Source organism: Venturia canescens, chromosome 4, assembly GCF_019457755.1.
Source record: "Venturia canescens isolate UGA chromosome 4, ASM1945775v1, whole genome shotgun sequence".
NCBI lineage: Eukaryota > Metazoa > Arthropoda > Insecta > Hymenoptera > Ichneumonidae > Venturia > Venturia canescens.
This window is the reverse complement of record NC_057424.1, coordinates 10,440,660-10,456,479: the sequence shown is the minus strand read 5'-3', so window position 1 is coordinate 10,456,479 and position 15,820 is coordinate 10,440,660. Positions and strand designations below refer to the sequence as shown.

The following is a 15,820-nucleotide window of genomic DNA, read 5'->3' as shown; positions in this document are numbered from 1 at the left end:
ATCTCTCTCGCACTCACGGTGGCGAGATAGCGATTGCTCCATCACCTTAAATATCTATGCCAGAGTCGAATACTGATTTTCGTCATACTACATCTCTCCAAAAAAAGAACCCTCGAAGAGTGACACTGACACACGTGTTCCTAAGCGCCTAGCCATCGTCTGCTTTTTTTTTTCCATCGCCTCCGAATACGTTTTCTCCACCCCCAGTAAACTTCACCGGCCGAAAAACTTACGACCGTTTCTATCCTTGCACGATTCATTTGAACGACTTGACTTGCTTTCCACTTGTTACATTTACAATTGCGATCTTGTCCGTTTTTTTTTTCGAGTCAACCGACGCTCGAATCCCTTTTTATTTTCCCGTCGAGGCGCAGTCTGGAGGATCTTGGCACTCCACAACAAGCGATAGAATATAATGCATGATCGATTATAGCTTTTACTTTTCGAGCCTAATTCCTTTTGTATATCTAAATACTTCAACTCCTTCCTCCTTGATGTAGTTCATGTTTGACACTGGTTTGAACGCAAAACTGCTAATTACTGTTTTCCAGGTCATTCCTTCGCGTAGTCGGACCTATGGGCCGTTTATAGCCTTTTCTACCGGCAGAACATTTTTATTTCCAAAGTCCCCTTTATTGTTTTCCCGTTTTCTGGACACAATATTTGTTATTGAGTGCCGCGATCGATTTCAATTCGTCCTCCTCTACCTGTTTGGATTTTTTTTTTCAAACAATCGAACCACGGCTACAGAACGCGTTGTGAAAGGTACAGTTTTGATTTCGATACTCAGTGAATCCATAGCGTCGTCCCAAATAGAGATATTACGCTACAAGAAATCAGCCCATGAAATTTCCCGTTTTTTTCCTCGTTTTTATTCTCCACGTCATCGTTTCTTAATGACTTGGTGCTCTTTCCTTTTCTCTTTGAACAAAATTTATTTAAAACGATTTGAACAGGCGGCGTACTTCGCTCTAAACTGTCCCTGGAATCTGAAGCTCAAACTAGCTCTTGGAATAAACCTATCTCATACGCTTAGCTTCGCCATTTTTCGTTATTACCACTGAGTTGGCATACTCTTGACCATTTTTGGTGTTCTCAATAGACGCAGGCAAATAGGTATTAACATATGTATGTCTTTTCAACTAACCGACCAAGCACTAGATTCTAGTCAACAGACCAGTTTCAAGACAAAAAGAGTCAAAATGTTTGACCATTAGAGCTTATTTCTATACAATACTCGCCAGTATTATCCGGAAGCTAAATGACATTGAGGTTACTCGAGTTCGAGCGAGTCATCATCCTTGCGACCCTCAGCGTACCAGTGTTTAATTCCAGTCAAAATTCCTTCGAGCTACACCTTTTCAATGTGCCCTGTTCCGTCGCTTGATCTTTTTCTTGCGCCTTGATTTCTTCCCTTGTGTTTCTTGCCTTGTGTCCGCGCCGCACGTTATCTCTATCGATAACCAAATTGAGGGCCTCAACAGCGATCCCTACCACGCAGATCGTCATCATCGCTATGCAAGCGTTGCAGTCCACTGTGCCCAGTCTAACAGCTTTGACCATGGGTTGTTCATCGATTGATGATTCAACAACAATGCGTCAGTTATAACACTAATTAATGGGCTTGATAATAATTATTCTTCAATATTATTATCCGTAAACAGCACTGAATTCTTTCCTTCCTTTTGCTCACTTTTCACTGTTCTCTTTTCACTTTTCACTGTCCACTTTTGTGCGCTTGAAGTGTATCCCACTTCTGATCTGTAGGAAGAATATTTATTCAAACGGTAAAAGAAAATATATCCGGTCTACGAACAGTACACTCTTCTATTAGTAAATGAGAAAATACAAAGATAGATATGATTTGAAGCAAAACGATAGTAGACTCTGATCAGTAAAATAAGTTGGAAGGTCCCGAGGGTTTGTCCGGTGAAGCAAGACTGCCCGTTTTTCGTCTTCGCTCGTATCCTCTGACCCCAGAGGCCCGAGTCCACTCGAGGGCCTCGTTTTTTTATGAGATCACCCCTTCGGTCTATTCCAAGGATTTTTCCCAAGAAAAACCCTTGAAACCCGCGTACTCCGCGAGACAGAAAAATGAAGAGCCCTGTCATTTGGCCATCACGTGTCCATCGGCTGTTTTAAAGACTCTCGAAAAATGTTCCTTTCAAGGATATTTTCAAAAGAGATTTTATCTTGATAATTGTAATTATATAGAAATTCAAGAGATTTTTTGAAAATTCACTGATTTTTTCATCGTCTGTGAAAACATTTTTGAATATTCTTTTGAAAATTATTCTCCAATCGATTTCAAATAAATTTGACTAATATTATTACATAAAAATGTTCTTTGTGTGTCAGAGATGAACGATATTCGTACGAAATAAAAGCAAAGTCCTGAAAAGTTTTTGAGAATCAAAAGAAATATAATTCTATGCAAATGTTATGATTCTGTGCTTTTAATGTTCAAAGATTTATGGAATTGTTCTCCTTGTATGAATGAAAATCAATGAATAATTTTGTTAAGAAAGCCTTTATTAAATCATTTGCTTAAATTCTACATGTATGTAAAAAAAATGAGTTTTGAGATGCATTGAACTGTTTGATCGAGGAAATTAGTTTGGGAGATGCATTGAACTGTTCGATTATATCGATACACATATTAATATCATTATTAAGTTAACACACGTCAAATTGTTTTAAACCTTAATCAATCCTTGGTCGCCAGACTTGAATGTAAGACCCGCATATAGCAAGTACACCGTTTTGGTAATCCATCTGTAAAATGAAAAACATATTTTTTCACTCCTCGTAACAAAGTTGTGAATAAACATGGAGGATGAAAAAGGGTCTTGGAAATGTTGCAATTTTATTCGAACAGTGCAAACTAAAACATGTTTGAGTAAGAGCGTTAGTAACTTATAGATTATCTTAATAGAAAAAATGAATGAAAATTTACCCCAGCTATTTCGCCGACAGAACCACTCAATCTGGTGATCAGTTGCGGAGGATCGGTTGGGCTGAGGAATCTCACAGTTTTATCAAGTGAACCGGTGATTAAACCACCAGGAGTCGCGCACAAACAGTTGATTCCCTTCGTATGACCAGTATCATAAGATTTAACCATTTCAAACCTATTCCGAGAATCAAGGATATGCAATCGTCCGCTATTGTCGCCAACATAGACTGCTCTCTTGTCCATTGCCATGCTCATTGGAAAAGCATCTTTAGCAATCTGCAGAATGAAAAGTTAGAAATAGTAGAAAGTGTTCAAATAATACAAAGCTCAGTTGTACAATTAGCAACTTTTTTGTTCTCTAATGGTTAGAAAATCTATTCTCCATTAAATAATTCAACAATAATAACGCGAGTCTCTTAGCAGTACTTTAGTCCCAAAATACTTTAGAATCTTTAACGACAATTTCATCAAAAATGAATATTGAATTGGAGCATCTTTTGACTAAGTCAAATATTGAAAAAAAAATGGGTCAATGAAACGATTGATGATCACCTCGATGGTCGTCAGGGTTTTAGCAGCTCGTTGATCCCAAACACTGACAGTTTTGTCTTCACTAGCAGAGAGTACATAATTTTCGTTCATGGCGACCTTGAGAACGGCTCCTTTGTGAGATCGATATCGAAAGGCTGATTCGGTGCCAACACGAGGATCGAATAATATCACACTTCGGCATTGCGAACCTGTTGCCAACAGGTTAACTCCAGGATAGGAAGTGATGCACAATAACGCACCAGCAACGTCCCTGTAACAAAAAAAATAAATAATTTTGAGTACCTAAAGCTCGAATCGAATCGAGCAACGAATAATTAGTTGACAACTGTTTTACGACTAACAAAGAAATTCAAAATTGAATAGAATAACAAACTTGATTGAATGTACATCTCAAATTTTCTAATTGGCATGAGGTGGAGATTATTTATATGCCACGATTTGACCGATTTGTCCCAACTACAACTGTAAAATGTTTTATCCACAGCTGTCAAATCCCATATCCATCCGTCGTGTGACATTTGGTTCGTTTCGTATTGCGTATTCGTATTCCATCCTGAACACAAATCCCAGCAACATAAGGTACGATCTCTTCCACCTGATATGAGGTATTGTCCTTTCTGTAACAGATATTTGCACATTCAATCGGGGCCTTGGAGAGGTGGAAAAAATTCTCTTCCAGATCAATTCTTATTTCACCGTTGCACTGTAAGAATAAGAATTATAAGCGAATTGCAGGAATCAATCACATCTTGCAAACATGAGAAAAAACTCCACGTCCATGCGGAAGACCCTTGAATCTTGAAAAGGCCTTTAATAAAATTGGTTTTTTAATCAATATTCCTTTTCTTTAATGAATGAAAAAAAAGGGAAAATGAGGATTTTTTATGCCAAATACATACCTCTATGAGCATAAGCGTATCAACGGTAGTAAAGTGACCTTCTGCCAGGCTAATCTCTCGAACCCCTTGTTTATTTTTCCAGAAGGAAACATGATTCTCAATTCTAACACAGGACTGTTTCCAGAATGAATCATCTTCTTCGTCTGAAAAATGAGCATGAGATCGATTAATACACGAGCATCCATTTTCAGATAAAAAATGCAAAAAGGCGTATTAAAAAGGCAGAAGGAATATGCAAGGATTTTTTAAAAGCTTGAACTTTTTGTTGCTTTCATTATTTTTTACTTATTTCACATTACGTCAGAAAAGGATTTTAGATTCAAACAAGCGTGCATCGGGATGGACATATTCTTCTAAGAATTTTTGAAAAGTTTTACCGTTTCAAAACGAAATTTTCTGAGTCTTGAACCAATGAAACATTTCGAATTCATTTTGTCAGTGCGATGAGAAATATGAATGGTACCTCAAAAAATCTAAATTCTCTGTATTAAAAGTTAAAGTATTGAAAAATTAATATCACAGTAATTAAAGGTTCCAAAAAAATTTTGAAAATTTGGTGTCAAAAGAGTTCTATCAGATAAAAAATTACTGCGCTATGTGAGGAAGAGGTATGGTTTTTTTGAGAACCCATTCATCCTCAATTATTTTCAGAGGATCAATTAATATTAGCATGGAATTTTTATGATGTATTTACTGAATTATTGTTTGTGCAGAAGCACGAGCGCAAGTGTGCTACGAATTTGAGCTAACCAGGTGGAAAGACTGGATACCGAACGTTTTGCCAAATTTGGCCAATCCTCACTTTCCACAATGAGTCATCGTTCAGTATCTCATAAAACTGTTTACAGGTGCAGCTGAGACCATGTAAAAGAGTCTTAGTGTCCAAGAACGAACATATGTGTAGGAATACCTTGAAAAATGATAAAAAAAACAAGCATAAGTTTATTAATTCTCAGCAACTATAGCAGATAGAAACTATCTGATTGTGTTTCATATTTTGGAAAACAATTTTATTAAGACAATAAGAGAATAAACAATTAAGAATTTGCATACGTTAGTATCAAGAACTAGGATTTAAAAAATTTGGACCAAAAAAATTATCGTTACAGTCGTTCAATTCCGTTTGTTTTTTACGAGTTTTAATGGACTGCTTTTCATAGAAAACTTTTTAATGCGAGAGCAACGAACTGACGGTGAAAGCAAGTTAGTAATTTAAAGATGGCTGCCAACAGCTGACTGAAGTTTCGTTTTGACATTGATTACAATGAAATGGCGGTCTATGCGAATGATAGAAACGTTTGCAATTGTTTCTGAAAAAGAAAACTATTGATTTTCCAAGTACGAACCTCAACTGGAAGATCCAAAAATGTGATAGCCGAACTGTCTGAATAAAGTCGGTTGGAAAAAACGTTAGAATTTTCCATAGACATCTCGATTTAGTTCCGTTCTCAAGGTTATTTATGTTTCGTGTCCCTTGTCATTCGACAGTACAGAACGTTTTTTTACCTTCGCTTGTAAATCCTCCGTATAAATTCAACGTTATATTTTCCAACGTTTTTCAATGACACTTCGATAGAGCACGAGACTTAAAATACACTTGATGTTCCAAACTTTCGATAAGCTAAACGTATATACAACATCGCACAATGCCTCAACCCATATCGTCGGAAAAATAAAAATTGACCGAGATTTGTTGTCTTTCACACTCACTGTAGTATTGTCGCTCGTTGTTCGTGGCTCGTGGTGTGTCGTGGTGTGCTGTGCTGTGTACTTCGTGTCGTGCGTCTCAAGCAGGGCCGGCGGCTTATTGAGGGCAACGAAATAAAGGAGTCACGAAGGAGGGAGGGAGATATAATTTTTTCCGTTCACGATAAAGTATAACTGAATATATCTTTCAGAAGAATTTTATAAAAATTTTACAGGCCGTTACAAATCATTTCATTTATCCTACTGAATAAGGATTAAAATTTTGTGACCTGCTTCGTTGCAACTACTTTTCTCAATCAAAACGCTGAGATGGATATAGAATTGAAAAGCCTATATGATCGCATTGTTGAATTAACTCATCATTTTCACGATAATTATTATTTTTCGAAAGTGTTTAAGTGCATGAAAATGAACTTTCCTTGTTGCTCGATGTTTATTACTATTGTAATATCTGCTATATTCAAGTTATGATGTCATGCTGTATTTTGCAAATGTTTTATAATTTTATAAATGTAAATATATATGAATTTTGAATAACTTTTTCGAATGCTATATCACAATATTTTATTATGATCCACGTTAAAACGTTTTAAAAAGTAAAAAATAACTTTGTGCTCAAGTGCACTTTTTGCGAAAAGACCTGATTGAAAATTGAAAATTTTTGAAAACACCTCGATTGTTTGCTATTGTAACCTAAAAATATTAGGTTTTAGAATTGATCGATGCTATTTTTGTCGAAAAGATATTTTCTTTCGTTATCTCATCTATTTTTATATCAGTAATCAAGAGCAGTAAAGAAGTTTGTCAATTTTGACAGATTATTTGAAATAAAATTTAGATTTGAAAAAATTAGATTAAAAAAAATTCTCTTTATTGACAACAACAATAACTCAACATTTTTCATTAATATTTTGATGCAGTTCATAAACTTTGAGTTTTGATATTCTTGCACAATAATGAAATGATATTCGAAATTATAAGCAAAAAAAATTTAAGATATGATTTTTTCTGTAACGAATGTAATAAATTTTATTTGCAAAAATCGATTACAAATTCGATTATCCTCAATAACAACATTTTACACGCCTCACAGGCATTACTTATCAAACTAAAACCCTCATCGGTTGCTACATTTTTTCCACAAGGCCCACTAATTATTTGTTAACCCATATTTATTCTACCATTTTGATATATATAAAATTGTTCTTTTCATTATTTGTCATATTTATAATTGTGATTGCTACTGATAATTTTTGTAATAAATTATTTTTCATTCGGTAAGTTCAGCATCGCAATGTACATACAGGAGTCCAACACTATTTGTTTAATATCTTCAATCATTCGCAATACACTCAAATTGCACATAAACCCAATTGAAACGAAGATCGTCATATTTTCGATTTTACTGACAGAAATGAGTGAAAAATGTTTCAGTATTCACCTCAAGTATACAAATTTAAAGCTGTATGTATATTCATTCTTTGTTATAATAAATTTATCATTTTTTTCTACCTATGATGTTTGAAAAATTTTGATAACAAAATAATTTATGCTATTTTTTCGTAGTCAGGGAACGATCAACGTTCAAAGTTTCGACTTCTTTTTAAACAATTTAAAAAAACAGACAAGTGATATTGATTATTGGACTCAACAAAGCTGGACTTTCGAAATGCAATGCTAAATCAAGTCTTCAAGTGATAGGCTGTCAAGCTTCTTGTGTTCTCCCAATGATCAATATGAACAATTACTCAAAATTAAAATAATTCGTTGCTCAGTATGCGCTTGAAATTCATTCGCACATTGCCGCTTGCAATCGCGGATTGAGAGTAGGCTGTAGTGAACTATTTTTTTCCATTGTTCAAACTTCAAAAGTTTTAGAAGGCGTAGATTACTTGGAGAATATTTATACCGATTATTGATTTTGATAGAACGATTAGATACTGAAACAACTTTACAAAGTTTCTGATGCAAAAGCAAAAACTTGGTGTCAAGATCCAAAAATAATTCACTGCAGTCACCCTCGAAATACTGAAAGTTTAAATATCACAGCAGTATACATGATCTGTGTTGTTGAAAGGAGGTGGTAAAACTAATGAGTACGAAAGAAAGAACAGCACCGCAGGCTGAACCAGATTGCATGACAATTCCAGCATCAATGAGTGCCTTTGGGCCAAGTTTTTGTCGTATTTTCGAAGTTATAGATAATTTCAAATAAGATATAATGCCAGTTAAGATGATCCAAACAGAGACGATGATAGCAACACCTATAACTGAATTTTGAAGGGGTGGAGTTGGTGAGGCAGCTGCTGAATATATAGCATAAGCAGTAGCTAGCATCCCAACAACGGACAATAAATCTAAGATTTTCATTTGGACCGAATCGTAAAATAGTGAAAATAGACAAGCTACAGGATTGGCGATATTGGCTAAGGTCACTGTCAAATGGAATGCTACGTTACCGTATGGTAAACAAGAGTAAGTTTGTATACCGGGCAAAAAGCCATTGCCTAAAAAACAAATGAAACTAAGAAGAACGTGTAAATAAATTGTACGACACAGATTCATTTCTTCTTTATCTACACAGCCGGATGACTGTACAATTGAGGATGATTTTATCCTTACATTGTCAGGAAAATTTGAATCTTTAAATTCCATGCTAAAATTGCATTGGCCTTCTATTTTTTCTTGCCTTTCAAGTTCATTAGTATCGACAGGTTTTGTCACTTCTTTTTTGATAGAAGGGAGGTACCGTAGTAGTCCAAAGGTACAGAATGATGTGAGGAGAATTACAAAGAGAATAATGAAGTAATCCTTAGGTGGAAATCTAGGATCTGCAGTTATTTCTACCACAGTACCATTTTTGTAATCCCTACATTCAGCATTGCCACCAACACCTTGAAATAGTGCTATTACACTGGGCACAACGCCGCTGAGACCTTCTCCTATGAAATAAGAGACTAAATATTTTTCATTGCTGTTACGAAGATAGGGCATAAATAGGACGGAGCTAGTGCAACCAACTAGAGCCGTTAGGAAAACACAAATGAACATAGCTACACTGTACCTCGAGTTGCCTATGTGAAGTGTTTGGTTGTAATAAAATGCTAGAAAACCCATGGCCAAAGTTCCCATGAATAGTAACACAGAAATACAGATTGCTTCATTGACCAGATTACAGCATTTTTTCGCTATTGTGTAAACTATCGGGCCTATGTTTGCTGCTTGTATTATTACCACCACATAAGCTGCCAGGTCCCATTTCTCTGGCGCAGAAAGTACTAACAAAGGTAGCTGTACGAAGATTCCATTGACACCGATCCATGCAGATAATCCAAAGACGACAACCAATGAATGGACCACGAAAGGATAGGACAACAAATACTTTTGTCCATTCGTCACGTACGTTCTAATGCTTACTTTCATGATGACGTATCCTCTCGTCCCTGAGCAAAAATTTGTTTACACTGATGGTGATGATGAAAGCGTTATTTATTCCTACAAAAACTGTATTATTGCATTACGAATGCTAACTTCTTATGATCTTCAATGATCTTCGATTTCAGTTTCAACTTAAGTCCCAAAAATAAAGAAGTAGCGGATTCAACTAATACACATTTTCATACATCATAACTTAATCAACGTTTTATCATGAATACCAACTGGTGATGATAATAGACACGATTATTTTACAATATTTTGAAGGTTATAATTCCTAATTTATACAATAAACGTATTTTCAAGTGTTTACCCGCGTCGCTTTTCTTCAGTCACTTATTTTTCACAACTCAACCTATAAGTTCAATGACGTATTTTATGCTCACGCGAAAGATCATTAACAAAAAATTTTAACGATCACGCGACGAGGACTCCACCGACTCCACCACACGTATTCACAGATTCACGCCCAAACTTCAAACTCGTAGTGAAAGCGCGATTGGGATTTTATTTTATTTTAGTCACCGTGAAACGAGCATTGTGTAATTTTGTAATTAACTTTTTTCCCGCAATAATATGCGCGCATATTCTTTGAGATATCATGCATGTCGTTCAATTTAGTGCGACACTGTTTAACATACGTTTTTTGGGTGTTGTTTTCGTGTAGATTAATATTAAAACATACGGAGGAATGAACTTAAAGTTGTAAGAAAAGTTCTTCTCACAATTTGCTTTTCTTTGTCCATTACTCGTTCGAAATAAATTCCGTTCTTTTTCACAATTGAAAATTATCAGAGATAAGGATGAATGTTGCAAGGGTAAACATTTCATTGAATTTATTCAATATCTAGTCATTCGATGCTCGTTTGAAAAGGTAGAGATAAGGAAATAGACAAGTGTCATCATATCATGACACATGAGACCATAAAACCAAAAGCTTCTAGTGATGGAAAAAAACGAACTGATAAACGGTTCTTCATTAGTTGTTAGAATTTTCTACACAAAACTAAGATACAGCGAAACATCATATAATAATTGTATCATTTTAATCCGAGAAAATTTGGTGATCAAAAACGAATATTTTTTTATAGAATGATTTTTATCGTACAAGTTGATAAAATGTAGATCAGTTCAGAAGCTTTCGTGGTGGAATTAAGTATGTACAAGCCTGAAAACCCCCAAGACTATTTATAAAATTTCATTCCAGAAATTTTGAGTTCGTTCCCCAACTGAAATTGGACGATTTTTTAATTTATAGAGACTAAGAGTTTCAGTATGTGAATAAATTCGAAACAGTGTCAGTTTGAATGCTTTTTTCAAATGAAGAGCAGCGTAAAGCATACTTCAATGTTTATAAATCTGGGAGCAGATTTTGTAGCCAAACGAATTTTACCATTTTACCAAAAATGCCATTTTAGTCAAATAAATAGTAAATATATAAGATAATTTTTGAAAACAACAAAAAAACAAATATTTTTTGCACGAAATTGGTATTTAAAACATTGAAAAAAAGTATAATTTAAAAATAAATAAATATTCGCTAATACGAAATGATAATTGAAAAGAATATAAATTTATGAATATGTCCCCTGATTGCTATTGAGTTTTGTATAAGTACATGATCACACCCAATGAGACTGTACGGAGCAACCTTAAATCAATCAATTGATCCCACTTAATATGATTGAAGCTAAAACACTGCAGCAAATAACATTGCCTTGAACGCGATTAGTTGGTTCCTATTGAAACACTTGATCGAGTTTTTCTCGTGATTGCGCCCGATTTTTGCCCAAAGAATCGAACTTATTTATGATTTATTTTCAAACGATACAATTATATTTTCAATATTTACACTTGCAGAAGATTGACGAGTGGAGTCGCGATAAAGCGTGCCACGTCTAGACGAGAAATCGCAATAAAAAGTTGATGACAATTAACAAATTATTCTGCCTTTTGAAGACTCGATACCCTGAAGAGTTCTTGACCGATAAATATTAATAACTCCATTTAAGAAATAAGTATTTCAAGCCGTAGGCATGTCGCGGATAAATTGAGCGTTCCCAGAATCGATAATTCGCAGGGAATGTCCAAATAGGAACAATTGTCTTTTACATAATTTTTTTCCTAAACCGATTAGTACGGGGTGGTTGGTTGCATTAGCAAAAAAAATCTTGCGAATTGAAAGTTTCGAATGAAAATTATTCACAGACTTGATTTCTTCTTTCTGTCATTATAACAAACTTAATCGTCTTCATTTATTCAATGTTATGAATTTCTGTCTGCAGAATTGTTTTATAAAGAGACGTTTTATGCTCATGAAAGAATGCTTATCCCAACCGCTATTGTTTGTTCGTATTTAATAGTGATGAGGCACCCTGTACTAATGCAGATTGAAATTTGTACTAAATTTTCATTCGTCCTGACCAGACTAAATGAATTTCCGTAAGTATGAAGAAAATTACAATTTTTAGTGTTCCTCAGTTCTCCATAATTCATTGTTCAAACGAAGTAAGCATATCGAATGAAAAATAGAGATACTCTTTGCCATCTCAAAAATTGAATATTTAATTCCCCGGGCGCTGGAAGAAGTTCGTTCAGTGTGCCATGAGTGCTGAGCAGGGTTCGTAAGATTTAAAAGTTCCAGCATGATTGACAAGGACGAAAATCATGATAGCACCTGCGAGAGAGCCAACCTGAGTGGCAACGCCAATGTAATAGAGTCCTCGGCCAGGATCCGGTCGGAAAAGCGTGGTAATGCCCATTTTGACAAAGCCTATAAGACCATTGACCAAGACCCATGAAATGACAACGAGAAATTCACCGATCCAGGAGCCTTGGAAAGGTGGTGTCGGAGATTGCACAGCGAGATAAAGTACGAAGCTCGATAATATGAGAATAGCGCCTGTGAGCCAAGTGAGAAAGTTTGGAGACTTTGGATCTTTGAGGACAAAGCCTAAGCACATGGCTAGAGGATTTGCCATAGAGGCCAAAGTGACTGTGAGATGATAGGCGACGTTACCGTAAGGTAAACACGAATAAGATTGAATGCTGGGCAAGGTGCTGTGGCCCAGAAAACAAATGACGCCCATCATGCACAAGAGATAATTGTACAAAGGTTTTGACATCGTCCAACCAGCGGTAGTTTTGTAACTGGGTGGCGCGTTCATTTCGGTCGGCAAAGTTTCAGTGCTTCCCGGTTGTTTGACTCTCTCGCCCCGCGCGACCGCGAGCTTGTTCAAGCCAATGAACGCGAGAAAACTTAAAAACAACAATGTACCGACGAGAGTAAAAAATATCTCGATGGAAAAACGCGGCTGTGGATAAACTGTCATATAACTTCGAATCTCCGCGTCTGGTTTCGTAGTGTTCACACATTCCGGATTGCCGCCAACTCCTTGTACAAGCGCTGCTACACTCGGCACGAATCCACTAAGTCCTTCTCCAACCAAATACGTTACCAAATATATTTCTCGGTAATTTCTCATGTATGGCATGAATAACACTGACGACGTGCATCCCACCACCGCCGTTAGAAACATCAAACCGAGCAATGCTGTTGAATGCTCAGCTCCGAATACCACAGATGTCTTGTCGTAAGTAAACGCCATTGCAAATATTGCCGCTGATGCCATGCCCAGTAGAGCATATATTATGTAATGATCTCTGACCCATGATGTGTACCTGGAAAAATTAAAAATGTTATTCAAGAATGAGTATCGATCTCACAAGAACAATTATAATCATTCAATACAAAATCATCTGGAAATGAATATTTTTTTTTAGGGTTTTCACTTTACCAATAACTATGCAAGATTCTGTGAAAATGGGTGTTAAATAATGCAAACTAATCATTTTTTAGGGATGGGAAAATGGACTCAAAAACTTTCTGAGCACATTAGCAAATGATGATCGAGCCAAATTCAATGGTCAGTCATTTTACACATTGATGCTCTTTATTATCATTTAAAATTATGTGAAAAGTTCACTGGTTAGAAAAGTACATGAAATGAAAACAGACTCATACTTTCTGGTTTGCTTCTTACAGAGAATCTCAAAATCGAATAAAAAATTTATTACAACTATGTATGTGAAATAAATCAACATTTGATTTAAAAGCAGTGGTAACATTTGAAATTTTCTAAAAAGAAAAATTCTCACTTACATATGAGCAGAGAAATTCATGTGGGAAGACAATAATTTTGATATCTTTTGAAAAACTTCATTGTCAACAGATTCGCAACACCCTTTATTGTACTGTTGAATATTTTACGCAAGCTTCCAATATTCATGAATTAATATGAAAGCTAATCCTACTAATCTGTATTTATTATCATCCCAATGTTACAAAATTATTCTATTAGATTCTATTAGATAATAATTAATTTTCCTACAAAAAAAATATAAACTCTATTTCCAAACCGATTTACTAAGACTTTCTCATCTTGAACTGTTTCGCTATTGAGAATTCACAAAATGTCACTTCATCGTCCACTATTTACTATCATCAGGAACGATATTTGATTAAACTTCATTACGGCATATGAGAAAAAGTTCATGGTTGAAAGCAAATATAAGTAACGATTAACCCGGTGTGAAGCGCACATTAGAAATAAGATTATTGGGTTTTAGGTTAAGTATTTGCTTTCCTCGAACAATACTTACTTTGTATAAAGAGTGTATAAAATGGGTCCCAAATTAGCAATCTGTACTAGCATGACCATATGAGCTGGTAAACCCCATCCTTCGGGTGCTGTATTGACTAATAAAGGTAACTGTACATAAATTCCATTAACACCAATCCAGGCTCCGACCCCAAACATAAGAGCAAGTACATCGACGATTAATCGTCGATTGCTCAATCGCTGTGACAGAGTGTTGCTCATGTTTGCTCCTTTTTTTTGGTATCTTCCTTTATTGCCTATCAACGTTGGTTAAATGCTAATTGTACCTGAAACTCTACAACGAGTTTCTTACTGCATCACAGAACGGCTTGAAAGAATTCTTTGATGATACGGAATTGAACCAAGAGTTTTTGTGACGTACCATCTAAAATATGATCACCTTTTGGTTTTTAAATAAATGTTTTTTTTTATACAACATCTGTAACTGCGGGAGAATTTAGATTTTCGTTTCGATGGACACACAAAATATCAGAAGTTTATAGTAATATTTTCTCGTAGTTCTAATTCTTCAAACTCGATATTTTTGTTATATTTCTTAAAATGTTTCCGTACAGTTTTGACAATTCAGCAGACGACATGATAGAAACGTGTACCAATTTACAGCCTTCCGAAGTTTTTCGCGAGGTTATGTGCTCACTTTTGGAAAAAATTTGATGGTGTCAACCGATGATCTACTCGTTAGCATCACCAGCATCACTAACACTAATACTGCTAATACATCAACGTATGTTTCCAATTACCACATTTAGGTGACGAATTTGCGAAATCGACTCTGACTTTCGCGGTATCAGAGAAATCACTTGTGAAAAAAACACGTCAACCACGTCTCACCGACCTTGCCAATAATGGTCGGAGCTCGGAGCGTCAGAGACGGTTTGAGGTTTGAATTCAAACATATGTCGCACACTTCGGAGCTCGAACTATGACTTCGGAACACCAGCGGCTCATCTCTCGATGGTAGACGCGAACGATAATATACCGATACATATATATACTAGAGAGTTTTGCACAGTCACAGTTAATATAACTTAATAACCGTTGTGGCCATAATCGTCATAATATATAATCGGATATTTGCGCAAGCGTGGTGACCTTGATTTGAGTGTCTTTTGTAACTTGAGCAGCAAAACTGCTTGTGTTTATTTTTTCTTGCATTTTTGACAAAAAAAACTGGTTAAAATATCAGTGTTGAGTTTTTAAACTCGAGAATACATTGTGAATAAATCCTTGCGACGTTTTGTAACGATCATGCTTTTAATATCGCGGTAAACCGTTCAAAAAATTCATTTTGTATTTTCCGCCTCCACTAAAATTAACATTTACAATACCTATATAGTTGATCCGCGATAACTCACATGGCAGGGCTGCGTCTTTGAGTCTGCTTCGCTTTTTAAAACGTTAGAAACGAGCAAAAAAATATGAATTACGATATGATAAAAATGAACGTCCACGGAAATTGAGTTATAGTGATAATACAATTGAGTCTCCCTGAATAGCCATAGAGCACTTTGGAAAATAACTTCAACTGATTATTTTGCATGAATCGCCGCAAAATATAAATAAATAATGAATGCAATACATATCCAAAC

General features: G+C 35.5%; 3 protein-coding genes across 6 annotated transcripts; all 3 read right to left on the bottom strand.

The window, feature by feature from the left end:
* Positions 1–2,511: 2,511 nt before the first annotated feature.
* LOC122410196 (F-box/WD repeat-containing protein 9-like) lies at positions 2,512–6,181 on the bottom strand. The gene is made up of 7 exons (XM_043418299.1): positions 5,754–6,181; positions 5,158–5,317; positions 4,408–4,550; positions 3,896–4,125; positions 3,509–3,758; positions 2,957–3,232; positions 2,512–2,775 (listed from the first exon to the last, which is right to left on the bottom strand). The coding sequence occupies exons 1-7, from the start codon at positions 5,835–5,837 to the stop codon at positions 2,704–2,706; spliced, it is 1,215 nt and encodes a 404-aa protein (XP_043274234.1). The 5' UTR covers positions 5,838–6,181; the 3' UTR covers positions 2,512–2,703.
* A 935-nt stretch (positions 6,182–7,116) lies between these two features.
* Positions 7,117–12,110, bottom strand: LOC122410194 (solute carrier family 52, riboflavin transporter, member 3-A-like). Its single transcript, XM_043418294.1, has 2 exons — positions 9,863–12,110; positions 7,117–9,557 (listed from the first exon to the last, which is right to left on the bottom strand). Exon 2 carries the CDS (start codon positions 9,535–9,537, stop codon positions 8,158–8,160), a length of 1,380 nt encoding a protein of 459 aa, XP_043274229.1. The 5' UTR covers positions 9,538–9,557; positions 9,863–12,110; the 3' UTR covers positions 7,117–8,157.
* LOC122410195 (solute carrier family 52, riboflavin transporter, member 3-A-like) lies at positions 9,586–15,260 on the bottom strand. 4 transcript variants are annotated; one of them, XM_043418296.1, is made up of 4 exons: positions 14,784–15,260; positions 14,593–14,610; positions 14,212–14,505; positions 9,586–13,230 (listed from the first exon to the last, which is right to left on the bottom strand). In XM_043418296.1, exons 3-4 carry the CDS (start codon positions 14,430–14,432, stop codon positions 12,144–12,146), a joined length of 1,308 nt encoding a protein of 435 aa, XP_043274231.1. In that variant the 5' UTR covers positions 14,433–14,505; positions 14,593–14,610; positions 14,784–15,260; the 3' UTR covers positions 9,586–12,143. The 4 variants fall into 4 exon arrangements, with proteins under 4 accessions (XP_043274231.1, XP_043274232.1, XP_043274233.1 ...); XM_043418297.1 differs by having other exon boundaries at positions 14,869–15,260; XM_043418298.1 differs by having other exon boundaries at positions 14,972–15,260.
* Between the last annotated feature and the right edge of the window lie 560 nt (positions 15,261–15,820).